General features: G+C 38.8%; 1 protein-coding gene across 4 annotated transcripts in view; it reads left to right on the top strand.

The window, feature by feature from the left end:
- PRPF39 (pre-mRNA processing factor 39) overlaps positions 1–27,415 on the top strand; it is a 46,830-nt gene that overhangs the window by 7,142 nt on the left and 12,273 nt on the right. For 3 of the 4 annotated variants that reach the window (XM_080670755.1, XM_080670753.1, XM_080670754.1), the window contains exons 2-5: positions 11,192–11,538; positions 11,982–12,107; positions 12,758–12,876; positions 21,037–21,204. In XM_080670755.1, coding sequence (XP_080526881.1) covers positions 11,221–11,538; positions 11,982–12,107; positions 12,758–12,876; positions 21,037–21,204 — 731 coding nt within the window. In that variant the 5' untranslated portion in view covers positions 11,192–11,220. Of the gene's footprint in view, positions 1–11,191; positions 11,539–11,981; positions 12,108–12,293; positions 12,363–12,465; positions 12,629–12,757; positions 12,877–21,036; positions 21,205–27,415 lie in introns of all 4 variants that reach the window. The other variant, XM_080670756.1, reaches the window with a different exon arrangement.

The raw sequence follows: 27,415 nt of genomic DNA, 5'->3' as shown, positions 1-27,415 counted from the left end.
TACTGCAATAGAAAATATGGACAAAGAATGTGAAAAGGCATTTAAGAAAAAAAATACAGAAAAAGAAATTCAACCTCCACATAGTTAAAGAAATGCAAATCAAAATGAGGTTCTGCTCTTATTTATTTATATTTTTAAATCAAATGAGCAAAAATTAAGTTTCATGGTACCTAGTGCTGAGAAGGGAAGAAGGAGAAATGGACATTCTCATGGATTGTGAATGGGTTAATTAGTTAGGAATACATCTGTCTGAAAGTAATGGAAAACCTGTCAATTGCTAGTAGTTTAAACAAGTAGGGACTTATTTTTCTCACATAGTATGAACCTGGCACTGTGTTATTAACATCTTGATTTCTTAATTTTTCTGGCCATTCCCTTTATGTACGTAAGTTGTTTCACATATTTTCACATTCAAAGTAAGAAAACGTGGTAGAACATAAACTGCTTGTGGGTATCTCTCGTTTTTTTTAATCAGAAAAGCAAAGTCTTTTCTCCAGGGCTCTGCAGCAGACGTCTGTTCAGTATCATGATCTCTAACAAAGGGTTAGGTATCTTGCCTCTCTAGAACAAAAACAATGTTTTATTAGGAAGATAGTGAGAGGAGGATAGTGGATGGACATCTAAAAGTCAAATTGTTAATGCAACTTTTCTAGAGATAAATTCTCAGCATCACCCTAAATTTAATTTACATGTATTCTTTGATCCAGCAGTTTTATTGTTCAGAGTTTACCCATGAATAAGTTTCTGTTCCTCTGAATTATTTAGAGAACTTGATAGAAGAACAGCTTTCTGAGCCTAAGCCTAAACCTCAAGATCATTGACTTTGGGGCTAAGGAATCTGTATTTTTTAAGAAATAGCTTACTAGGGGACTATTGTGTGGAGCTGTGTTTAAGAATTTCTGTATAGACCAGTGGTCGGCAAACTCATTGGTCAACAGAGCGGCAAACGGCAGCTCGCAAGCCGCATGTGGATCGCGAGCCGCAGTTTGCCGACCACTGGTATAGACTATAGTGAAACCCAGATTTTTAAAGTAGGCATAAAATTGCCAAAAGAAAAACACACCAAAAAAACCACACACACACACACAAAAGTTGCCTGCTGGCCATTGGTATGCTTCAGCTAGCTTTTCTTAATACAAAACAAAACCCTCCTTTTTTTCCCCTTTCACTTCTGTTAAATAATTCCATATAAGCCAAAAGAAGAAAGCATCAGCCCAGTTATTTAGGGAGAACTATTAACACCAATATTTTTATTGTGTTTTATTTTATTTGGTATACATCCTTACAGATACATGTGATATATATATATATATATATATATATATATACATATATATATATATATATATATATATATATATGGTATATACATAGTGGATATCTTTCTATATGAACACAGATATACATATTTCCTTTGTAATTATTGTTTACTAGAGGCCTGATGCACAGAATTCGTGCAAGGGGCTCGACCCTTGCAGCACTGGCTTCATCCGGAAGGTTGTCTGGCTGTCCGGTCTAATTAGCATATTAATGCTTTTATTATAGACTAGAGGCCCAGTGCACGAAATCGTGCGCGAGTAGAGTCCCTAGGCCTAGCCTGTGATCAGGACCATCTTCTGCCTGCTCGCCAGTCCCCAGTCCCGCCCTGCCGCCACCTACCCCAGTTCCCCATTCACCATCCAGCCATAGGAGCCTGCGGGCTGGGGATGGGGGGAGAGACTGAGAGGTGGTCAGTGCACCTCATAGCGACTGGTCAAGCAGTCGTTAATGGTCGTTACGCCCTTATGGTCACTGGGCTTTTATTATATAGGATAGGATTATTTCATTATATAAATATACCATTTACTAAAGCAGTCTTCCTCAAACTTCCCTCTTTTTTGCGGTAATACTACATTGTAGTGAATGTTCTTAAAAAAATAAATGTTTTTGTTTGATTATTTTCATACATAAAATATGCAAAATTGCCATTTGTTACATTTTGCTTGACTGTCTTCTAGAAAGATATCTTTAATTATTGCCAATTTGATATCTTAATTTACATCTTTGTTAGTAAAAGATGTGATCCGTTCATATGCTTATTGGTCACTTGCATTTCTTTCTTTGAATTACTCTATTTAAAGTCTTAATCATCTTTTTAGTTACATTGTATTATGTTAAGTAATTGTATATTCTGATTGTTTTAAGAGTAAACCAATCTTGCCCTGCCATCATGATTGAGTGTTGACCTATGAACCAGGAGGTTACAATTCGATTCCAATCAAGGCACATGCCTGGGTTGTGGGCTCTATCCCCAGTAGAAGGCATGCAGGAGGCAGCCGATTGGTGATTCTCTCTCATCACTTATGTTTCTATCTCTCTCTCCTTCTCCCTTCCTCTCTGAAATCAATAGAAATATATTTTAAAAAAAAAAAAAAAGAGTGAACCAATTTTATTTAATTTTGATGATAATCCCTCGCTTAAAAAATAAAAGAGACATGCCCTATACTTTAATGATTCACTTTCCATTTAAACTGTTAGAAGAGATGACATCAATTAAGAAAATACATTGTGGGACTACCTTATAGCATAAAAGTATAATCCCTTATTATTTTATGGCCTTAACAATGAGATGACTTAATTTGAAGAATTTTATATAATTACTATCCAGATGATAGAACTTACACAAATATGTTTTTATTTTTTATTATTTTTTAATGTTTAACATATTACATATATTAGTACATATATCTCCTTTTTTTTTTCCCCATTGACCTTCCCCCAGCCTCCCCTACCTCCTGTCGCATGCCCTCATCTCACCCCCCAGTGTCTTGTGTCCATTGGTGTGCTTATATGCATGCATACAAGTCCTTTGGTTGATCTGTTTCCCTCCCTCCCCAGCACTCCCCAGCCTTCCTGCTGTAATTTGACAGTCTGTTCGGTGCTTTACTGCCTCTGTATCTATCTTTTTATTCATCAGGTTATAATGTTCTTTATTTTCCATAAATGAGTGAGATCATGTGGTATTTTTCTTTCATTGCCTGGCTTATTTCACTTAACATAATGCTTTCCAGGTCCATCCATGCTGCTGCAAATGGTAAGAATTCCTTCTTTTCTATAGCAGCGTAGTATTCCATTGTGTAGATGTACCATAGTTTTCTTTTCCACTCATCTACTGATGGGCATTTAGGCTGTTTCCAAATCTTAGCTATGGGGAATTGTGCTGCTATGAATATAGGGGAGCATATATCCTTTCTGATTTGTGTTTCTAGTTTCTTGGGATATAATCCTAGAAGTGGGATTACTGGGTCAAATGGGAGTTCCATTTTTAGTTTTTTGAGGAAACTCCATACTGTTCTCTACAGTGGTTGCACCAGTCTGCATTTCCACCAGCAGTGCACGAGGGGTCCTTTTTCTGCACATCCTCTCCAGCACTTGTCGTTTGTTGATTTGTTGATGGTTGCCATTCTGACAGGTGTGAGATGGTACCACATTGTCTTTTGATTTGCATCTCTCAGATAATTAGTGACTTTGAGTATGTTTTCATATGTCTCTTGGCCTTCCTTGTGTCTTCTTTCAAAAGGATTCTATTTAGGACCTTTGCCCATTTTTTGATTGGGTTGTTTATCTTTCTTTTATTAAGTTGTGTAAGTTCCCTGTAGATGTTGGAGATTAAATCTTTATCAGTGATAACATTTGCAAATATGTTCTCCCATACAGTGGGCTTTCTTGTTGTTTTGTTGATGGTTTCTTTTGCTGTGCAAAAGCTTTTTATTTTGATGTAGTCCCATTTGTTTATTTTCTCTTAAGCTTCCGTTGCCCTAGGAGCGGTATCAGTGAAGAAATTGCTTCGGCATATGTCTGAGATTTCTCTGCCTGTGGATTCCTCTAGTATTTTTATGGTTTCCCGTTTTATGTTTAAGTCCTGGATCCATTTTGAGTTAATTTTTGTGTATGGTGTAAGTTGGTGGTCTAATTTCATTTTTTTTGCATGTATCTGTCCAATTTTCCCAACACCATTTATTGAAGAGACTGTCTTCACTCCATTGTATGTTCATGCCTCCTTTGTAAAATATTAATTGAGCATAGTGGTTTGGGTTGGTATCTGGATTCTCTATTCTATTCCATTGGTCTATATGTCTGTTCTTGTGCCAGTACCAGGCTGTCTTGAGAACAGTGGCTTTGTAGTACAGCTTGAAATCTGGTATTGAGATCCCACCTACTTTGTTCTTCTTTCTCAGGATTGCTGCGGCTATTCGGAGTCTTTTTTTATTCCAGATGAATTTTTGGAGAGTTCTTTCTAGGTCTGTGAAATATGCCGTTGGTATTTTAATGGGGAGTGCATTGAATCATAGATTGCTTTGGGTAGTATGGACATTTTGATGATGTTGATTCTCCCAATCCATGAACATGGTATGTTCTTCCATCTGTTTACGTCTTCCTCTATCTCTTTTTTCAGTGTCCTGTAGTTTTCCGCGTAAAGGTCTTTTACCTCCTTAGTTAAGTTTATTCCTAGGTATCTTAATTTTTTTGGTGTGATGGTAAATGGGATTGCTTTTTTAGTTTCTCTTTTTGTAAGTTCACTATTGGTGTATAGAAATGCCATAGATTTCTTGGCGTTAATTTTGTATTCTGCTGCATTGCCGAATTCATTTATTAAGTCTAATAGTTTTTTGATGGAGTCTTCTGGGTTTTTTATGTACAATATCATGTCATCTGCAAATAAGGACAGCTTTACTTCTTCTTTTTCAATTTGGATGCCTTTTATTTCTTCTTTTTGTCTAATTACAGTGACTAATACTTCCAGTACTATGTCAAATAGGAGTGCTGAGAGTGGGCATCCCTGTCTTGTTCCTGTTCTTAGGGGAAATGGTTTTAGTTTTTGCCCATTGAGTATGATGTTAGCTGTGGGTTTATCATAAATGGCTTTTATTATGTTGAGGTATGATCCTTCTATTCCCACCTTGTTGAGAGTTTTTATCAAGAAAGGGTGTTGGATTTTGTCAAATGCTTTTTCTGCATCAATTGATATGTCTGTGATTTTTATCTCTCAATTTGTTTATGTGATGTATCACGTTTATTGATTTGCAGATATTGTACCATCCTTGCATCCCTGGGATAAATCCTACTTGGTCATGGTGTACGATCTTTCTGATGTACTGCTGAATCCGATTTGCTAGAATTTTGTTGAGGATTTTGGCATCTATGTTCATGAGGGATATTGGCCTATAATTCTCTTTCATTGTGTTGTCTTTATCTGGTTTTGGTATTAGGGTGATGCTGGCTTCATAGAAGGAGCTTGGAAGTGTTCCTTCCTCTTGAATTTTCTGCAATAGTCTGGTGAGGATATGTTTTAGTTCTTCCTTGAATGTTTTGTAAAACTCCCCTGTGAAGCCGTCTGGCCCTGGGCTTTTGTTTGCTGGAAGCTTTTTGATGACTGCTTCAATTTCTTGCATAGTTACTGGCCTATTGAGATGTTTAGATTCTTCCTGATTGAGTTTTGGAAGGTTATATTTTTCTAGGAATATGTCCATTTCCTCCAGGTTGTCTAGTTTGTTGGAATAGAGTTTATAGTATTTTTTAACAATCCTTTGTATTTCGGTGGGGTCCGTCTCCTCTTTCATATCTGATTTTGTTTATTTGGTTCCTCTCTCTTTGCTTCTTGGTGAGCCTGGCTAGAGGTTCATCAATCTTGTTTATCCTTTCGAAGAACCAGCTCTTGGTTTTATTGATCTTTTCTATTGTTTCTTTGGTCTCTATGTCGTTTATCTCCGCTCTGATCTTTATTATTCCTTCCTTCTGCTTACACTGGGCTTTTCTTTTTTTTTTTTTTTTTTAATATATTTTATTGATTTTTTTACAGAGAGGAAGGGAGGGGAATAGAGAGCTAGAAACACCGAATAGAGAGAGACATCGATCAGCTGCCTCCTGCACACCTCCTACTGGGGATGTGCCCGCAACCAAGGTATATGCCCATGACCGGAATCGAACCTGGGACCTTTCAGGCCGCAGGCCAATGCTCTATCCACTGAGCCAAACCAGCTAGGGCTGGGCTTTTCTTGTTGCTCTCTTTCTAACTCTTTGAGTTGTAGGGTTAGGTAATTTATTACCATTGTTTCTTGTTTTTTTTGCAGTAGGCTTGTAGAGCTATGAACATCCCTCTCAAGACTGCTTTCACTGTGTCCCATAGATTTTGCATTGTTGTGTTTTCATTGTCGTTTGTTGCTATGATGTTTTTTATTTCTTCTTTGATCTCTCTGGTAACCCAGTCATTATTTAATATCATCCTATTTAGTCTCCATGTGTTTGATTTTTTTGCATTGTTTTTATTGTAGTTGATTTCCAGTTTTATGCCACTGTGATCTGATAGGATGCTTGATAGGATTTCTATCTCCTTGAATTTGAAGAGACTTTGCCTGTGACCCAACTTATGGTCTATCTTTGAAAATGACCCATGTGCACTTGAGAAGAATGTTTATTCTGTGGCTTTGGGGTGAAATGTTCTGAAGATGTCAATTAATTCCATCTGGTCTAGTGAGTCATTTAGGATTGATGTTTCTTTGCTGATTTTTTGTTGAGAGGATTTGTCCAGTCGTGATAGTGGGGTATTAAAGTCTCCTACTATGATTGTATTGCTGTCAGTCTCTCCCTTGATATCCTCCAGGAGTTTTTTTATGTATTTGGGTGCTTCTGTATTGGGTGCGTATATGTTTACCAGAGTTATTCTTGTTGGATTGCTCCCTTTAGTATTATGAAGTAGCCTTCCTTATCTCTTGTTATGTCCTTCACTTTGATATCTAATTTGTCAGATATAAGTATTGCTACCCCAGCTTTTTTTTCATTTCCATTCGCCTGTAAAACCTTTTTCCATCTCTTCACCCTTAGTGTGTGTGCGTCTTTTTTTCTGAGGTGGGTTTCTTGTAGACAGCATATATATGGGTCGTGTTTTCTTATACAGTCCGTTACCCTATGTCTTTTGATTGGTGCATTTAATCCATTTACATTTAAAGTTATTATTGATAGGTACTTGTTTGTTGCCCTTTTTATTCTTTATCCCTGTGTTTCTTCTTCGCTTACTATTTCTTTTTTTTACAGCAGACCCTTTAGCATTTCTTGTATTGCTGGTTTGTTGGTAATAAATTCCCTTAGTCCTTTTTTGTCTGTGAAGCTCCTGATTTCATCTTCAGTTTTGATTGATAGCCTTGCGGGGTACAGTATTCTTGGATTCAGACCCTTCCTTTGCATGACTTTGTATATTTCATTCCATTCCCTTCTGGCCTGATGAGTTTCTGTTGAGAAATCAGTTGCTAGTCTGATGGGGGTTCCTTTGTAGGTAACTTTCTGTCTCTCTCTGGCCACTTTTAAGATTCTTACTTTGTCGTTTGTGTTTGCCAATTTAGTTATAATGTGCCTTGGCGTCGGCCTTTTGGGGTTCATTTTGCTTGGGACTCAGTGAGCTTCTTGGATTTGTGTGGGTTTTTTCTTCCCTATATCAGGGAAGTTTTCTGTCATTATTTCTTCAAACAGGTTTTCTATTCCTTGCTCAGCTTCCTTTCCTTCTGGAACCCCTATTATGCGGATGTTGTTTTGTTTTGTGTTGTCTCAAAGTTCCCTTAGGCTCTCCTCCTGCTTTTTAATTTTTTTTTCTAGAAGCTGCTCTACTTGGGTATTTTTTCCTACCTTGTCTTCTAGCGCACTGATGCAGTCCTCTGCTTCTTCTAGTCTACTCTTGATGCTTTCTATTGTTCTTTACAGCAGCGATGTCATTTTTCATTTTTTCTTGGTTCTTCTAATTTCCTCTTGGTTCTTACACATATTGTCGAATTTGTCTTCTATTCTTTTCAGTCACCTTATGACCATTTCTCTGAATTCTTTCTCTGGCAGGTTGATTCCATTTCGTTTACTTCCTTTTCTGGTGATCCCTGCTTTTCTTTCATATGCGGGCTGTTTCTTTGTCTCCCCATGGTCTCTCTTCTCTGGGTGTCTGGTTATGTAATTCTCTCTCTCCTGTATTGATTTAAAGGCACAAAATACAACACAATCAGGTAAAACGCACAAGGCACTGAACAGAAATGTATTCACTATATTAATAACCTCCAATAAAGGTGACCACCAGAGAAAGCCCAATTAGAGGATAGGAGAGAAAGAAGAGAAAAAAAAAGAAGGAAAGGAGTGCAAAAATGAAATTGGGAAAAGGAAAAAAATGTAAGAGAGGAAAGAGAATAAGAAGAAAAGGGGAACAAACTATATATATGGGGAGAAAACTCGCATAGAACAGCCACTAATCCCAGCAAATGCCAGCAACAAGTACCTGGAGATGAATACAAAGTACAAACAACAAACAACTAATATCAAGCAAGGCGAGGGAAAACAAAAACAAAACCAAAACAAAACACAAAAAAAGAATAAGGAAAACAATCTCACAAACAAGCATAAAAATCGATATAATCAATAATGAGGCAAACAACAACAAAAGGACAGAGAGAAACAATTTTTTGGATAGTGAAGACAGAAGAGAGGTGCTTATGGACTTGGAGCAGGGGATTGCAAATTAGATATATAAGTAGGGTGAAATTTTAACGGGGTAGAAAGAAAGAATCGGGAAAATCTAAAGCAGGAAAAGGGTAAGAGAAACAGGACAATAAAAGGGGAAAAGTGAGGAAGAGAGTGGTGGCATAATGGTAAATTTGAGGTTGAGTAAAATGATGCTAAAGGGAAGATGAAAATAGAATGCAGAATACTAATCCCAAAGTAAAATAAAGAGAAAAGAAAATACTTTTTTTTAAAAAAAGGTAAAATAGTAGTAGTAATAATACTGATTGAAAATAAAAATGTAATAATTAAAAGGTAAAATCAAGTGAGGAAAAAAGAAAAAAAATTAGTTTCTTAAGTAAAAGATGAAAAAATAAATAAAAATACAATGTGCAGTAGTGAAGGTCATTCACTTCCTCTACTGTTCTGTTTGGCACGCCTGTTTCCTAGTCAGGACAGTATTGCAGTTACCTGCGTTCCACTGCTCCTCAGTGTTGTAAGCCAGTCCTGATTTTAAGCAGGCAGTGTGTCTTAATTTCTTGTATTCCTTTATTTGTGTTTACACAAGAGTCAATTTGTGATTCAACCCCCTTGTGGCAGTGTTTCTGGATTGACCTCCGGGTCTATAGGTCCTCTCTAGCCTGTGCTTAGATCCTGCTTTCCCTGTGGCATTCAATACCGTTTTGTGGGAGTGGGTTGCCCCAGAGCTGGTTCTCTGACGGTCACTCCCCGCTCTGATCCCCAGGTGCCAGAAAAACAACTTTCCCCTGCAGTCTCTTAGGGTGTTCCCAATTGGGTGATCCTATGTGTTGGCCTTAGTAATCAGAAGCAAGGATTTAAAGGAAAAAAAACAAAAATACAAACAAACAAACAAAAAAAGAGTCAGCGAACTCCGTGGCTGTGTGCGAACTCCGTGGCTGTGTGCAAGTCTGTGAAGTCTTTTTTTCCCCCTTGGGTCTAAGCAGCTGGCACACTTAAAATTTTTAGGCTGTCCTTTTGCGTCAGATCAAAATGGGTTGCTTTTAAGAGTTCCTTTCTGTTAGCAGCTCTGAGGACCCCCTTCCACATTCACGGATCACGCCAGCCCCAACAGCCACGGATTTTTCTAGGCGCAGACTTCCCCCGGTCCTCCAGTTCCCGCAGTAAGCGCGTTTCTCTCTCCTGCTGGGAGCAGAGACCTCACCTTATCCCAGGCAAAATCTGACCTTTCCGTGGTGGAGTGTAGAGCTCCTCTGAATCTGCGTGTTTGCACCAATTGGGGACCGGTGCTCTGGGATTTGCAGTTGTTTGGTGGGTGCCGCAGTTATAGATTTTCAGGCTTCCGATAACATCCACTTTCTCTTTCAAGATGGCGCAGTCTCCGTGTCTGAGCCGGTCGCTCCGGGAGGGAACCCAGCAGCAGTGGGGGATGCCTGGTCAGGGGATCCCCGTCCAGCAGTCCCCCACCGTCTCCTGGAGTATAGCTGTCCCTCAACTCACCAACAAATATTCCCCGTGCGACCCTCAGCTGTTCTTTCTATCTGCTCTGGGACAAGGCTCGGGACACGTCTGTCTGTTCCGCCGCCATTTTTTCCTCCTCCCACAAATGTGTTTTTAATAATATTCACTGTAGAAATCACTCTTGTAATTTAAAAAAATATATATTTTTTATTGACTTTTAGAGTGAGAAGACGGAAGAGGGAGAAACATCTATTTGAGAGTGGAACATCAATCTGGTGACTCATGCACACCCCCTGCTGCGGATTGAGCCCATAACCTGGGCATGTGCCCTGACCAGGAATCGAATCAGGAAACTTTCGGTGCACAAATGATGTCCAACCAACTCAGCTACTCTGGCCAGGGCTCTTACAATTTTTTAGTACCTTCATTTATGATTTCTAAAATAAAATAAAACCTACGTGCTGGGATTTAAATTTTATTGAAAATGTATTAATATATTTAAAATATATTAATATATTTCAAAAATTTCAACCTTTTCTTTTCTAAAACTTTATCCTGAGCTAAGTGATAAATTTCCCTCTAAAACATATCCATGACCAGAATTTTTGCTATTTTCCCTTTAGCCTTCAAAACAGATATTAAAGATATTGCTGTTTTCCAGGGTTAATACCTTAGCAAGATGGTATTCAGACATTGAATTTTATAATTTTAGCCAGCTAAGAAACATTGAATTCAGATATGATTGCTTCTTTAGGGAGCAGGCACAAACCCTCACTTGCTTTATGGATGAAGGAACTAAGTCCTTAGTTATTTAGTGTTTACTCAAACACCCAACAATAAAATAGATTTTTGGAAAATTTATGTTATAGAATTTCATTTATAATATAGAAACTAATAAACCTAATTAAGAGTTATAAGAGATATCAAGAACCAAATTATTACATATTTTTAATAGCTAATGAGAGCTTATGTTTTACAATAAGGTGGTTTTTCCCTGACTGGTGCTTCTCAGCTGGTTGGTTGTCATCCCATGCACTGAAAGGTTGCTGGTTCAATTCCTGGTCAGGGCAAATGCTCTGTTGCAGGTTTGATCCCCGGTAAGGGTATGCAGGAGGTTGCTGATTGATGTTTTGCTCTCACATTGATGTTTGTTTTTTCCTCTCTAAAAATCCTTTTTTAAAAGGGGTGGTTTTGATGATGCTAAATAAACATTTGGAAAATGTTTTTCTTCTTGTTTCTACAGATCATTAATTGAAGACAAAATAAACAGCTATGCAAAATTCTCACATGGATGAGTACAGAAATTCTAGTAATGGCAGCACAGGCAACAGTTCTGAGGTAGTGGTAGAACAGTCTGCTGATTTCAGTACTGAAATTATGAATGTTATGGAAATGGAACAGTCACCTGATGGATCTCCTAATGTGAATGCAACTACAGAAGAAAATGAAATAGCAAATGCTGTGGACCTTCCAGTGGCAGAAACGGAAGCAAATTTCCCTCCAGAATATGAAAAGTTTTGGAAAACTGTAGAAAATAATCCTCAGGATTTTACAGGCTGGGTATATTTGCTTCAGTATGTAGAACAGGAGGTTAGTAACTTTTAAATGGGACTAAAGGAACAGATTAATCAAGTCATTATCAGACTGGGCCTTATTGTTTTGTAATTAAAGTTGCCTTTTTTATTATTTTCAGATTAAGTTGCATCACATTGGATATATACACTTTTTTAACTTCAAAAAAATGACATTGGTGTGTTGTGAAAAGTCAGTAGAGTCAAAATCTAATGTTCGTAATAAGTGCTGTGCATGTGTATCTGGATAAAATCTGTGAATAAAAGGTTACCTTGTAGATTAACAGAATTAGTTCCTCTGTTTCAAAGGATAAGATTGCATTTGTAGGGAAAAGAACTGCTGTGTGTGGTCTTCAAACCTGCCATTTCTTTTATTCGAGATAATACATTTGAAAGGAATAATAAATATTTTTGTGACAAAAACTTCCAAGATATTTAAATACCTCATTTTATTTTCATCAGAATCACTTGATGGCTGCCAGGAAAGCATTTGACAAATTTTTCATACACTATCCGTATTGCTATGGTTACTGGAAAAAGTATGCAGACCTTGAAAAGCGGCATGACAACATTAAACAATCAGATGAGGTGCGTACATCACTGAATAAAATAATTTCCATTAGGTACTGTAAGCCAAATAACAAAACAAAGACTTTTTTTTTTCTTTGGCTGGCAGTACCTACGATTTGTGGTCAAACAATTTTATAGGGTATTTTATTTGCATTTGTCACTCTTGTGGCATTTGTAGCTAATATTTTCTCTCTTTGTTGGCAGGTGCGTTAAACCTCTACAGTTTGTCAAGCTTTGCAGTGCAAGCCTCTGTATTACACTGCAGCTTAACAAGTAGGGCAGGGCTTTTCTCTCACTTACATTTATTTCTCATTTTCCAAACAATATAGTTGGTTTGCTAGTCACATTTGCTACGTCTTATTGCATTTTTGGTCAGACGCTGTCATTGGTGCTCTAATGGGTCTGTGCCCTATGGTCTGTAACCCAAAGCCTGCCCACACAACCCGGTCAGAATGCAGGGACTGCTGCGCTCTGAAGATCAAGACTCTGCACGTGGGGATCAGAACATTGCCATGTTCTATCCAACCTCCACCCAAATGGTAATGGTAGATTATTTAAACAAAATTCCAGTAATTAGTATTTCTAAGGTTCACCGGATAACACAGTGTTACCTCTCTGTTAAGAAATAATTAAATATTTGAAGTACAGTTTTATTGTTTTCTTCTTAGGTGTATCGACGGGGGCTTCAGGCAATACCTCTTAGTGTTGACCTTTGGATACATTATATAAACTTCTTAAAAGAAACATTGGATCCTGGGGATTCTGAGACAAACAGTACAATAAGAGGGTATGTGAAACTCTGTTAATCACATGTGTTCAAAGATATAAATTATAAATCAGTTTTTCTTACGTTGATAATAGAACTATTTGTGAATGCTAAACCGAAAGTTTAAATTCCATATAATTTCTCTATTTAAAAAGCATACATGTAATAAATGTACGCATGATTATATAAAAAAATGTAATCAATTCCCCTTCCATTTACTTATTTAGGGTATATTTTTATTGATTTAGAGAGGGAGGGAGAGAGAAACAGAAACATCAATGATGAGAGAGCACCATTGATTGGCTGCCTCCTGTACATCACCTACTGGGCATCGAGCCCGCAGCCTGGAAATGTGTTTCTACCGGGAATTGAAGCGTGACCTTCTGGTTCATAGATGCTTAACCATGGCCATGCTGGCTGGGCTCCCCCTCCATTTTATACCTCCCTTTTCTTATGTTCCCAGTTCCACTCCCCTTGTGGTTAATGGCTTGGTGTGTGTTCTTTTAGATACACACAGCTATACATGTTTGTTCATATTATCCTTTGATTTTTTTTTTTAAACAGAATGTTTTGGAATCTCTGCCATAATTTTTTAACTATTGCAAAGTATTTTACAGTATCCAGGTGTTATATTTTATTTGACCAAATTCTTATACATAGGAAATAACCAGTGCTTCAGTTAATGTCTCTATACATCAGTATTTATGTAGAGCATGCTGGAATTGGAACTCTATCAAAGGGAACACACAGTTAAAATCTATCAAATGTTTCTTCAGAAGTGATATTTTAAACTCCCACAGTGTATGAGAGTAGTCATTTTCCCATAGCAGACCACATTTTTCTTTATCCTTAGGTGATATCACATTATTTTAGTTTACATATCTCCAGATTGTTTATCCTGGTTTTCCATCTTTCATATCCTTATACTAGAGGCCTGGTGCATGAAATTTGTGCACTGGGGGTATATGTGTGTGTGTGTGTGTGTCCCCTCAGCCCTCTCACTCCAAGAGCCCTGTGATCAATCCCCCCAAAGAGGTAGGCCCTGCCCACCTGGCTGGGGCTCCTCGATGGATCATCCCAAAGAGGTAGGCCTTGCCCACCCACCGCAGCACCGCCACGGGTTAGCCTGGGCCTCCCTCTTTGGGGTGATTGATTGCGCCCCGCAAAGGGAGGCCCCGCCCACCAGGCCTCCAGTCAGTTGCCTGGGACTCCCTCTTGGGGGCGATCGTGGAGTTCCCCAATTGATCGATCACCTTGCCGGCTGGTAGCCTGGCCTCCCTCTGTAGGGTGATCATGGGGCAATGGCCAGGCCCCCGACCAATCGCATTGCACCCACCTTGGCTGGCTTGCCGCCAGTGGGTGTCATAGAGTAGTCATCCGGAAGGTCGTCTAGACAGTCATTCTGATATTCGGTCGTTTGGTTGATTTGCATATTATGCTTTTATTATTATAGATAAGCCATTTTCACATTGCCTCTTCATATCATTTACTCCTTTTACTTTTGGATTATGTTTTTCTTATTAATTATAGGAACTTTTAAATGTTTAAAAAGTCAGTATTAAACTGCTTATAATAAAAAGCAGTCTTACCACCCCTCTTCAAATATTTTAGCTGTTTCTTCTGGTATTTTTTAACATGTATGATATAGTAGTGCTTTCTTCATTTGCTGAAGAAATAATTTTGTAATGGTAACTAAAAATTTTAGTTCACTTTTATATTATTTTTTCATTCTTCATCTTTCCAAATGGATAGGTTTTATAGCCTTTTGTTTTTCCTGGATTTAATTACTGTTTCCTCCCCATTATTCAACTTGCCTGGTTTTCTTTGAACATTTAAAAATTTTCACCCCTTCCAACAGCTACTTTCAGTAGTCAGTACTAACTACTACTTCACATAATGTACACATACTTTGTAAGTTATTTTTGGGAGTTAAAAATATTCTACTTAGCCCTTGCTGGTTTGGCTCAGTGGATAGAGCGTCAGCCTGCAGACTGAAAAGTCCCGGGTTCGATTCCGGTCAGGGGCACATGCCCAGGTTGCGGGCTTGATCCCCAGTGGGGGCGTGCTGGAGGCAGCCAATCATTGATGTTTCTATCTCTTCCTCTTCCTTCTTCTCTGAAGGCAATAAAAATATATTTAAAAAAATATTCTACTTAGTATGAAAATTATAAAAGAGAATTACACTCTGAAATCTGTGAATTCCATTTTTCCCCTTCCCTCTTTAAGCTATCCCTCCTGGGATCTTCTCTTCTGTAATGTGGACTGGTTGTTCTATTCTGTTTCTGTTATTCAGATGTTATTTTGGGATTTCTTTATCATCCTGATTCTAGAATATGTCTTTACCTCATTCCTGGGTTTCTAGCTCTATTTATTAAGAGTTTGCCCTAACAGGTTTGGCTCAGTGGATAGAGCATAGGTCTGCGGACTGAAGGGTCCCAGGTTCGATTCCCGTCAAGGGCATGTACCTTGGTTGCGGGCACATCCCCAATAGGGGGTGTGCAGGAGGCAGCTGATCGATGTTTCTCTCTCATCGATGTTTCTAACTCTCTATCCCTTTCCCTTTCTCTCTGTAAAAAATCAATAAAATATATATTTTAAAAAAAAAGAGTTTATTAGAGCCTTAGCTGGTTTTTGCTCAGTGGATAGAGTGTCAGCCTGGGGACTGAAGGGTCCTAGGTTAGATTCCAGTCAAGGACACATGCTTGGGTTGTGGGCTCAATCCCCAGTGGGGGGCATGCAGGAGGCAGCCAATCAGTGATTCTCATCATTGATGTTTCTATCTCTTTCTCCCTCTCCCTTGCTCTCTGAAATCAATCTATCTATCTATCTACCTATCTATCTATCTATATATATATATACACACACATATATATATGCCTAAGCAACCAAACAACTGGTCGCTATGATGTGCACTGACCACTAGGGGACAGATGCTCAACACACAGGATCGGGCTCCCTCCTGTCTGGCTTGGGCTGAAACCAGCTCTCCAACATCCCCCAAGGGATCCCGGATTGTGAGAGGGCACAGGCCAGGCCAAGGGACCCCACTGGTGCACGAATCCGTGCACTGGGCCTCTAGTAAAAGTATATTTTTTTAAAAGTTTATTTGATCCTACTCTTTCTTGGTTTATGTGCCCACATTTTATAGAAATGCATCCTATTACTCGATAAAGGATGCTTGGGATTTAAAAAAAAGAAATTAAGCCCTTTTTTTTTTATGTCTGAAACACCCAAATTAATGGTCCAGTGGGGTATAGAAAGTAATTTTTCCTTAGGGCTTTGAAGGCATCTCTTGATTCACTTGTAGCTTCTCTTGTTGCTATTGATAAGTATGATACCATTCTTCTGATATTTATATGACATGTTTTTCCTCAAAGAAGCTTTTTTGTTGTTTTTTAATACCTTTTTGTTGACTTTTTAGAGAGACAGGAAGGGAGAGGGATAGAGAGATAGAAACATCAGTGAGAGAACATTGATTAACTGCCTCCTGTATGCCCCCTACTGGGGATTGGGCCCCCAACCTGGGCATATACTCTGATAGGGAATCAAACTGTGACCTCCTGGTTCATGGGTCAATGCTCTACCACTGAGGGATACTGACTTGGCCTCATTGAAGCTTTTATTTATTTATTTAAAAAATGTTTGTTTGTTTTTTGAGAGAAGGGAGAGGGATAGGGAGAGAGAAACATCCATGAGAGAGAAACATTGATTAGCCACCTCCTCAACACCCCCTTTGTTCTTTGTCTCATATCCTCCTATTGTTATATGGCTGCATATCTTTTTATCATTTCTTTGAGGGTATTAGGATAGTTGAAGTCTGCTCCTAGCACTGTTTCCTCTGAAGTTTTTTGTTTGTTTTTAATCTCTGTCATGTCGCCTTAATTTCTGGATTTCTGCTTATGTTGAAGATTAGATTTTAATAAATTGAATAGAAGCTCTGTGTATTTTGTATTGGGGTCCAGTTTTAGCTTGCCTGGAGGGCTTCACAGTAAAATGATCAGGTGGCCACCCAGTTTTTGTTGGACTCCCAGTGTTGGTATCTATATTTTGTTGTTGTGGTTAATCCTCACTTGAGCGTATTTTTTCCATTGATTTTTATACAGAGTGAGAGGAATGGAGGGATGGGGAGAGAGAGAAGAAGAAGAAAAGAAAAAAAACACATCAATGTTAGAGACACATCAATTGGTTGCCTCCCGCACCAGACCTGACTTGGGTTGGGGATTGAACCTGGGTTGCCCTTGATGGGAATCAAACCTGTGACCCTTTGGTGCAGAGCTGATGCTCTAACCACTGAACACAATGGCCAAGGCAGCATCTTTATATCTTAATAGTGGCCCGGTGCACGAAATTCGTGCACATTAAATGGGGGACCCAGAGTCAAGTCCCCGCCCACCCACATGTGCCTCAAAATCGCGTGAGACCCAGACTCGCCCCCCACCCCTCCGCCCCCCAAATGGGCTAGATCCAGATCCGGCCAGTCCACCCTTGTCAAGCCCCGCCGGTCAGGGGGCGTGGCCTGAGGTCCCCCAGATGGGGTGGGGGGCGTACCTTGAGGTCCCCCGTCAAGCCCCGCCAGGTGGGGGACATGACCTGAGAGCCCCTGTCAAGCCCCGCTGGGTGGGGGGCACGGCCTGAGTTCCCCCGACCCAGCACTGGGGGAGCACCTTGAGGACCCTGTCTAGCCCCGCTGGTGAGCAGGGCCTGAGGACCCCTGTCAAGCCCTGCCAGGCAGGGGGGCACAGCCTCAGGTCCCCTGGCCCGGTGCCGGGGTGGGGGGCACGGCCTGAAGTCCCCTGTCAAGCCCCACCTGGTGGGGGGCATGGCCTGAGGTCCCCTGCCCTGGTGCTGGGGCCCGGGGAGCAGCCTGAGGTCCCCTAGCCCAGCATCAGGACAGGAAGCGCACCTTGAGGTCCCCCATCAAGCCCCACCAGGTGGGGGCCGGGGGGCGAGGCCTGAGGTCCCCGTCAAGCCCTGCCAGGTTGGGGGGGCGCAGCCTAAGGTCCCCTGTCAAGCCCCACAGGGGTGGGGGAGGGTATAGCCTCAGGTCCCTGCTGATCGCTCGTTAAGGCTCCTTAAGGGAACTTGGCCTCAGCTGTGGGTGCAGCCATCTTTGTGATGGAGTGATGGTCAATTAGCATATTCCCTCTTTATTAAATAGGATTCCTATGTCAAGCAGTTTTTTCATTGAAGGATAACCTGAACTTCCAGGGGAAATATGCCTAGTTTTTGAATTCCCATAGCTGGGCAGGAAACGAGATTTAAGGTGTCTTACCATTTATTAATCAGACCTTCTAAACATTCTGTCTTTATTTTGTTACCTTCTTATCATCTTCCTCTCTCAACTCCCTCCACTTTCTTAGTGTCTGATGCATTGATTTACTGGATCATTTTGGTTTTCTGCAGGGGCAATAACATGTATTTCACTGTCTGGGAAACTTCACACACACGTATATATATGTGTGTATGTGTATACCCATACACACATACTCTTAATCCTTTATCTATATATATTTAAACATATTTCCTGCAGTTTTGGTATACCTTTTAATTTGTTTAGGGTATCTTTATCATATAGAGGCTTTTTTTCCCTTAATGTTCAGTGTTCAATCTTATTAGTTTCTGACTTTTGTGCCTATCTTTTTTTTTAAAAAATATGTTTTATTTATTTTTTACAGAGAGGAAGGGAGAGGGATAGAGAGTCAGAAACATCGATGGGAGAGAAACATTGATCAGCTGCCTCCTGCACACCTCCTTTTGGGGATGTGCCCGCAACCAAGGTACATGCCCTTGACCGGAATCGAACCTGGGACCCTTCAGTCCGCAGGCCAACGCTCTATCCACTGAGCCAAACCGGTTAGGGCCTTTTGTGCCTATCTTGCCAAGAATATATAAATCTTGTATTTTCTTCTAATTTTTAAAATAGTTTTTAAGAAATCACTCATCTGGCATTTAGTTTGTGTCCTTTGTGAAATAGAGATTAACCCTTTATTTTTCAATTATTGAATAGTCCAACTTTTCTGCATTAATTCTAAAAATACTCCTTTATCTTAGACTAAATTCTCAAATATACTTTGATATGTTCTGTTGATCCATTTATGTGTTCCCAGCCAGTGTCATACTTTTAATTACTATAGCTTCCTAGTTAGTTCCTTTTGATATCTTTCAGGAAAACTGCATTGTCCTTTCACAAAATATTTTACATTTTTATATTCCAGATGAATGCTAGAATTTGTTTTTCCTTTTCACCCAAAATTTGTTAAGAGCTTTGATTGGGTTCTGTTAAAGTTAGAGATTAATTTAGGTAGTATAGTTTTATACTGTTAAAAATCCCTCTTGATTCTAAAATATTTATATTGAAAATGTATCTAATGGTTTTATCTCATTTGAACTTCAGATCTAATGATTTAACATTGCTTGCAGAAATCTCTTGACATGAATTACGTACTTAAAAATATGTTTTTGCAATAAACTATAATTGTGGAATTTTAGAATCAGGAGAGACTTTTGAGAGTTTTAAAATATATGTATACTTTTCATTACCATATAAGACAGCTGGATCCCTTGTTGGAGTTATTTTCCCAGAAAATTATTATTTAAACTAATAATAATTGTGTCTGTCTTCTCCCCTAAATGAATCCATTCAACAGGCATTTCAAATTTAACAAATACATGTTTACAGTGTGTATGTTTTGCATTGTAATTTTACATAAGGTAAATTACATAAAAGTACATTTATCTATTCCCTTTATGTTTCTCACTTTATGTTTTCTCACTTTTATTGATTTCAGAGAGGAAGAGAGAGGGAGAAAGAGATAGAAACATCAATGATGAGAAAGAGTCAATTGGCTGCCTCCTACATGCCCCACACTGGGGATCAAGCCTGCAACACTGGCATGTGCCCAACTGGGAATCAAACAGTAACCTCCCGGTTTATAGGTTGATGCTTAACCACGCCGGCTGGGCTTTTCTCACTTTCTTAAAGCTGCTCTCATACACTTCTTTATTACTACTTTTATCTTTTTTTTTTTTTTTTTTTTAGTAAGTTTTTATTGATTTCAGAGGAAGGGAGAGAGGGATAGAAACATCATTGATGAGAATCATCTGTTGGCTGCCTCCTGCATGGCCCCTTCTGAGGATGAGCCTGCAACCCAGGCTTGTGCTCTGACTGGGAATCAAACCCTGACTTCCTGGTTCATAGTTGATGCTCAACCACTGAACTGCACACCAGCTGGGCAATTCCTTCTATCTTTTAATCTCTATTTGTATAGGAAGCAATTGAATATAATTTTGAATTTAGCATTATCCATTTGATTTTTAAATTTTTTAAAAATTGAAGTTTTATTGACATATGTTGCAGTAGTAGCCCTCTTATTCACGATTTCAACTGTCACAGTTTCCTGCAGTCAACTACAGTCTGAATATATTAATTGGAAAATTCCAGAAGTAAACAATTCATATTTAAATTGTGTGCTGTTCTGAGTAGTGTGATGAAATCTTGTGTCTTCCTGCTCTTGTGTTCCCAGGATGGGAATCATTCCTTTGTCCATTGTATACACACTGTGTACGTTAGTAGCTGTCTAGGTTATTAGATTGACTGTCGCAGTATCCAGTGCTTGTGTTCAAGTAACCCTTATTTTACCTAATATTGGCCCCAAAGCGCAAGAGTAGTGATTCTGGTGATTGAGGTATGCCAAGGAGAAGCTGTAAAGTGCTTCCTTTAAGTGAAAGGTGAAAGTTGTCGACTTAATAAGGAAAGAAAACAATGTCGTATGCTGAGGTCACTAAAATCTACGGTAAGAGCAAATTTTCTATCCATGAAATTATGAAGAAGGAAAAAGAAATATGTGCTAATTTGCTGAGAGACCACATTTACATAACTTTATTACAATATATTATAATTGTTCTATTTTTTTTATTAATTTTTGTGCCTAATGTATAAGTTAAACTTTTATCAGAGGTATGTATGTATAGAAAAAAAGATTATAGATAGGAATTGGTACTGTGTGGTTTTAGTCATCTAATGGGGGTCTTGGATCTAATTCCCTGCGGATAAGGGAAAACTATATCATTTTGAGGTATACAATGTAATGATTTGATATTTGTATATATTGCAAAGTATAGACATATTTTGAAAGTGCATTTATCTTAGAAAGATAATTTAAAGGTAATTTAATTTTTCAGAACTTTTGAGCACGCTGTTCTAGCTGCAGGAACAGATTTCCGATCTGACAGACTGTGGGAAATGTATATAAACTGGGAGAATGAACAGGGAAACCTGAGAGAAGTTACAGCTATATATGATCGTATTCTTGGTATTCCAACACAGCTGTATAGTCATCATTTTCAGAGGTAGGTGGAAAAATCAGTTAAAACACCTTTGATTACTCAGGTAATTAATTCCTAATATTTAGGAATATATTTTCTTGCATGATAATCTTATTTTATACACTTTTAAATGTAGATATTTTCCCATATATCTTATGAAATGTTTAGGAATGTTACTGTTTTTATTGATTTATTTATTTATTTTATTTTTTATTTTTTTAATTTCTTTATTGATTAAGGTATTACATATGTGTCCTCATCCCTCCATTAATCCCCCCAAGCCCCCCGCCCCCCACTCATGCCCTCACTCCCCTGGTGTTCGTGTCCATTGGTTAGGCTTATATTCATGCATACAAGTCCTGTGGTTGATCTCTCCTCCTTTCCCCCACCCTCCCCTACTTTCCCTATGAGGTTTGGCACTCTGATTGATGCTTCTCTGTCTCTGGATCTGTCCCTGTTCATCAGTTTATGTTGTTCATTATATTCCACAAATGAGTGAGATCATGTGGTATTTATCTTTCTCTGACTGGCTTATTTCACTTAGTATAATGCTCTCCAGTTCCATCCAGGCTCTTGCAAATGGTAAGAACTCCTTTTTTACTGCAGCGTAGTATTCCATTGTGTAGATGTACCACAGTTTTTTAATCCACTCATCTGCTGATGGGCACTTAGGCTGTTTACAAATCTTAGCTATGGTGAATTGTGCTGCTATGAACATAGGGGTGCATATATTCTTTCTGATTGGTGTTTCTAGTTTCTTGGGATATACTCCTAGAAGTGGGATCACTGGGTCAAATGGGAGTTCCGTTTTCAGTTTTTTGAGGAAACTCCATACTGTTCTCCACAGTGGCTGCACCAGTCTGTATTCCCACCAGCAGTGCAAAAGAGTTCCTTTTTCTCCGCATCTTCGCCAACACTTGTCGTTTGTTGATTTGTTGATGATAGCCATTCTGACAGGTGTGAGATGGTATCGCATTGTCGTTCTGATTTGCATCTCTCGGATAATTAGTGACTTTGAGCATGTTTTCATATGTCTCTTGGCCTTCCTTCTATCCTCCTTCGAAAAGTGTCTGTTTAGGTCCTTTGCCCATTTTTTGATTGGGTTGTTTATCTTCCTTTTGTTAAGTTGTATGAGTAGGAATATTACTGTTTTTAGACTTTACGTTCTCCTTATTCATTTTATAGATGAGGAAACAGGAGGATTCCTATCTTTTGTCTGAGGTATTTCGGAGTAATGAAAGAATGAGAAAATAGAATCTTAAGTTTAATTATTCACTGTAGCACATGGCACATAATAGATGCTTATTTAAAACTTAATGACTTACTAAAAGTATATTCTTGTGATTCGTGTAACAACCTAGATCCAAAATAGCAATGTATTTTTTTTTTTAAATACATTTTATTGATTTTTCACAGAGAGGAAGGGAGAGGGATAGAGACTTAGAAACATCGATGAGAGAGAAACATTGATCAGCTGCCTCCTGCACACTCCCCACTGGGGATGTGCCCGCAACCAAGGTACATGCCCTTGACCGGAATCAAACCTGGGACCCTTCAGTCCGCAGGCTGACGCTCTATCCACTGAGCCAAACCGGCTAGGGCAGCAATGTATGTATTTTATGTAGTAAGCCCTACATATATTCAAATAATCAAAATAATTTTATTTCAGTTTTCTATTGTGATTTTTCATTATGATTGATAGCATTTCATTTTAATTAGAGCTGTTAAAACCACTAATTCCATGTTCCAGTGTACTCAGAATATCCCATTGACATGGACTCAGAAAGTCTTTCTGAACAAGATAGTATGATGACTGTTGCTTTTTTATTTTCTTTCATCTTATTGAGCATTTTCAGAACTGCAATCTTGAAATCTCTGTCATTCAAGTCGTATAAATCCCCTGTATTCCAGCCTGTTTTCTGGGGATTTTTTCTTTTCTTTCTGGTCATCGTTATTGTTGTGGTTGTTCATGGCATTCGTTGTTCTCCTTTGTTTTCCCCATTTATGTCTGAGGAGGTCTTTCTACTCTGCTCCAGTTAATGGTGCTGAATTGCAAGATTTTTTCCCCTCTTTGGCTTCACAGTTTTGAGCCTCTGTGGCTTCCGTAGGGCTGTACTGCCTCTGCTGCTTGGGGGTGAGGCTTGTTTTACCCTGACAGTAATGGCAGTCCAAGGGTCTAGTGGTAGGCAAACTCATTAGTCAACAGAGCCAAATATCAACAGTACAACAATTGAAATTTCTTTTGAGAGCCAAATTTTTTAAACTTAAACTTCTTCTAACGCCGCTTCTTTAAAATAGACTCTCCCAGGCCGTGGTATTTTATGGAAGAGCCACGCTCAAGGGGCCAAAGAGCCACATGTGGCTCGCAATCTGCAGTCTGCTGGCCACTGGCTCTAGCCTAAGCACCCCACTTGGGGTTCAGTCAGGGGGGTCGGGGGCCTGTTTCTACTGCAACAGCTATTGGCCTACAGACAATACACTCCTGGAAACAATCCAAGGGCAACAGGAGGCGAGACCTGGGAGTCTAATCAGTGACAGGGCTCCGCGATCTAATTTCTTTGCCTGAAAGCAGGCAGTCAGGCCCAGCCTTGGGCAGCGATTTTGTAGGGAGGTGTCTGCTGACTCACAGCTCATGCATGCAACTCAGACCCCGTTCACAATGTGCCCCCACAGTTCAGGCACTCTCTCACTGTTTGTGTGCGCAACCACACAGTACCGCCACTCATTCCGACAGCTAGCCACTTGCTGGGTTAGCTCCCTGTTGGTCCCAGCCTTGACTGGGAATCAAACCTGGGACCCTGCAGTCTGCAGGCCAACGCTCCTCTATCCACTGAGCCAAACCAGCCAGGGCTCTGATGATTTTTTTTTAGGGAGGGTGGGAGGAGAGAGAGGGAAGGGGGAGGGAAGGGAGAGAGGGAGAGAAACATAAACATTGATCTGAGAAAGATACACTGATTGGTTGCCTCCTGCATGTATCCTGACTGGGGCTGGAGAACAAACCTGCAACCCAGTACATGCTCTTGACCGGGAATCAAACCCAAGATCCTTCAGTTCGCATGCTGAAGCTCAAACTATTGAGCTATGCCTGCCAGGGCCTAATTTATATTTTAAATCTAGATGGTTTTTGATGGATTCAGTTGTATTAATTCTTTGTACATTTTGAATATCAACTCCTTACCAGATGTGTCATTGGGGCTATGTTCTCCCATTCAGTGGGTTGTCTTGTTTTTATTTTAATCTTACTTTAAAAATATATTTTATTGATTTTTTTACAGAGAGGAAGGGAGAGGGATAGAGAGTTAGAAACATCGATGAGAGAGAAACATCGATCAGCTGCCTCCTGCACACTCCCTACTGGGTATGTGCCCGCAACCAAGGTACATGCCCCTGACCAGAATCAAACCTGGGACCCTTGAGTCTGCAGGCCGACGCTCTATCCACTGAGCCAAACCAGTTAGGGCTAATCTTTTTTTTTTTTTTGTCTCTTCATTTTGTTGATTGTTTCTTTTGCTGTGCAATAACTTTTTAGTTTGATGTAGTCTCATTAATTTACTTTTTCTTTTGTTTCCCTTGCCCAAGGAGAAATATCAGAAAAAAGAAGAGAAATATTTTATTGCCTATGTTTTCTTCTAGGAGATTTTATGGTTTCAAGTCTTTTTTTAAAAATTGATTTTATATATAAAGAGAAAGAAACATCAATTTGCTGTTTCATTTATTTATGCATTGATTGGTTGCTTCTTGTATATGCTCCAACCAGGATTCGGATCCACAATCTTGGCATATTGGGATGATGTTCTAACTACCTGGCCAAAGTGGTTGCGAGTCTTAATATTTAAGTCTTCAATCTGTTTTGAGTTTTTTTTGTTTGTTTTTTTTCACCTTTCTTGATATTTTATATTTTGGTATGGGTGTGGGTATATATGCATACACACACACACATGCACATACACATAACAATAAATACCATTTATTGAACACTGTTACTCCGAGTAACAAAGCCAATCACATTATAGTGTAAATGTTTTTAAGAATCTAATACTCATTATACATTGGCTCCTATTCAGACAGAAATTGAGTAAAATTAGGGCTTAGCACTTTTGATTTTTCTCTTATCCTTTTCCAGCCTCAAAACACTCTTTTTCATTAATAATACTCATTACTCAAGTGATAGCTGGCAAGTCAGAAAGCATTTTTCTTTGGAACTTGTGACTGTGATCAAAGGGTCTCGCAGAAAAAAAGATGAATAACACATAATGTTCCTACCTAGTATTTACCGAGGACAAAGGGCCACAGGAAATCTGCAGTCAGGAATCATGAGTGACAAAGAATAGCAAATGCCCTCCAAAGAAAAACACTCCAAACTTTCTTTCCTACTTCTCTATTTCTTTATAGGGGTTATCAGTTATTTTATTTTATTTTATTTTATTTATTAATTTATTAATTTATTTTTTATTTTATTTTATTTTTTTACATTTTTTTAATTGTTTGAAGTATTAAAAATAGTAGTACATATGTCTCTTTTTTTCCCCCATTGACCTCCCCCCACTGTCCCCTTCCCCCCAGTCTGTTTTGAGTTTTTTATTGTATGTGGTATAAGAAGATGGTTCAGTTTTATTTTTTTGCACATGTCTTTTCAATGTTCACAGTACCATTTATTGATATGGTCTGTCTTTACCCCATTGTGTGTTCTTGTCTCCATTATCAAATGTTAATTGACCATATAGATGTGGGCTTATTTCTGGACTTTCTATTCTTTTCCATTGATCTATATGTCTGTTTTTATGCCAGTACCAGTACCATGGCCTTGCAGTATAGTTTGATATCAGGTAGCATGATATCTCCAACTTTGTTGTTCTTTATCAAAATTGCTGCAGTTCTTTGGGGTCTATTGTGGTTTTACATAAATTTTTTGGATTATGCTAGTTTTGTGAAATATGCCAATGGTATTTTGACAGGCATTGCACTTAATCTATAGTTTGCCACAAAAGTTTTTAAAATAGGACAAAGAGGGGTGCCTTTAAAAAAGAAATTATTGATCATGGCCCTGGCTCATGTCGCTCATTCGTTGGGATGTTGTCCTGTACACTGACATGTCCCGGTTCAGATCCCAGTGAGGGCACATACCCAGGTTGTGAGTTTTATCCCTGGTCAGGGTGCCTGTGAGAGGCAGCCAATTGAAGTTTCTCTCTCACATTGGTGTTTCTCTCTTTCTCTCCCTCTCCCTTCCTCTGTTTCTAAATAAAGAAATATTTAAAAAAAGAAATACATTTATTGAATATGGGTGTGTGTGTGGGGGGGGGGGGTGGGTGGGAGAGAGAGAAAGAGAGAGAGAAAGAGAGAAAAAGAGAAAGAGAGAAACAGAACTTTGATTTGTTGTTTCACTTATTTATGCATTCATTGATTGATACTTGTATGTGCCCTGGCTGAGGATTGAATTCAGAACTTTGGTGCATTGGGATGACATTCTGACCAACTGAGTCATCCAGCCAGGGTGAAGAAGGCTGCCTTTTCATAAACCAGTTTTTCCAGGATCCAAAGTTCAGCTACAGTCTATAATTATGAGAACTCTATTGTTGGTAAGAAAAATAAAATACTTATTCATCATTTGCCATATGCCAGACACTGTTCTGAGTACCTTATGACTTATTTAATCCTCACAGTAAGCCAGGGAGGTATAGGTATTATTAATATTCCATTTTATGGAAGCAGAGGAATAAAATATTCACATAAGGTCACAGAATTATTAGTAAGTGGTTAGAAGCGGATTCAAAGCTAGACAGTTTGGTCCTAAAGTTCTTATATTATCTCCTACAAATCTTGCTTTCTTTTTTTGTTTTTCTTTTATATGAATGTTCTACTAGGCTTTTTAAAACGCATATTTGTTTATAATAGAAATTAGTTGACTGCATTATACATACTGCTGTTTAATATCCTTTTTTTCACTTAATGTATTGAGGACCATTTTCCTTAATGTATAGCAAACTCACAAGTAGTGTTTTATGTAAATAAATCTTATACTTTACACAAATAAATTAAAGTATAACTATCTGCTTTGAGAACCACTGAAATATTTTCTTTTGCAGAATATACTCTTCCCACTTAAAGTCATTTATTTAGCACTTGTGTAACAGATAATATGCCTTTTAAGTTATAGGAATAAAGGCTTAAATCAGCTCTGTGTGAATTGTCTTGGCTCTCAAGTTGCTCAGGAGTTTAGGAGAGGAAATGTTAAAAA

This window comes from Plecotus auritus (assembly GCF_963455305.1).
Source record: "Plecotus auritus genome assembly, chromosome: 1".
NCBI lineage: Eukaryota > Metazoa > Chordata > Mammalia > Chiroptera > Vespertilionidae > Plecotus > Plecotus auritus.
The sequence above is the reverse complement of the archived record's forward strand: the minus strand, read 5'-3'. Positions and strand labels throughout refer to the sequence as shown.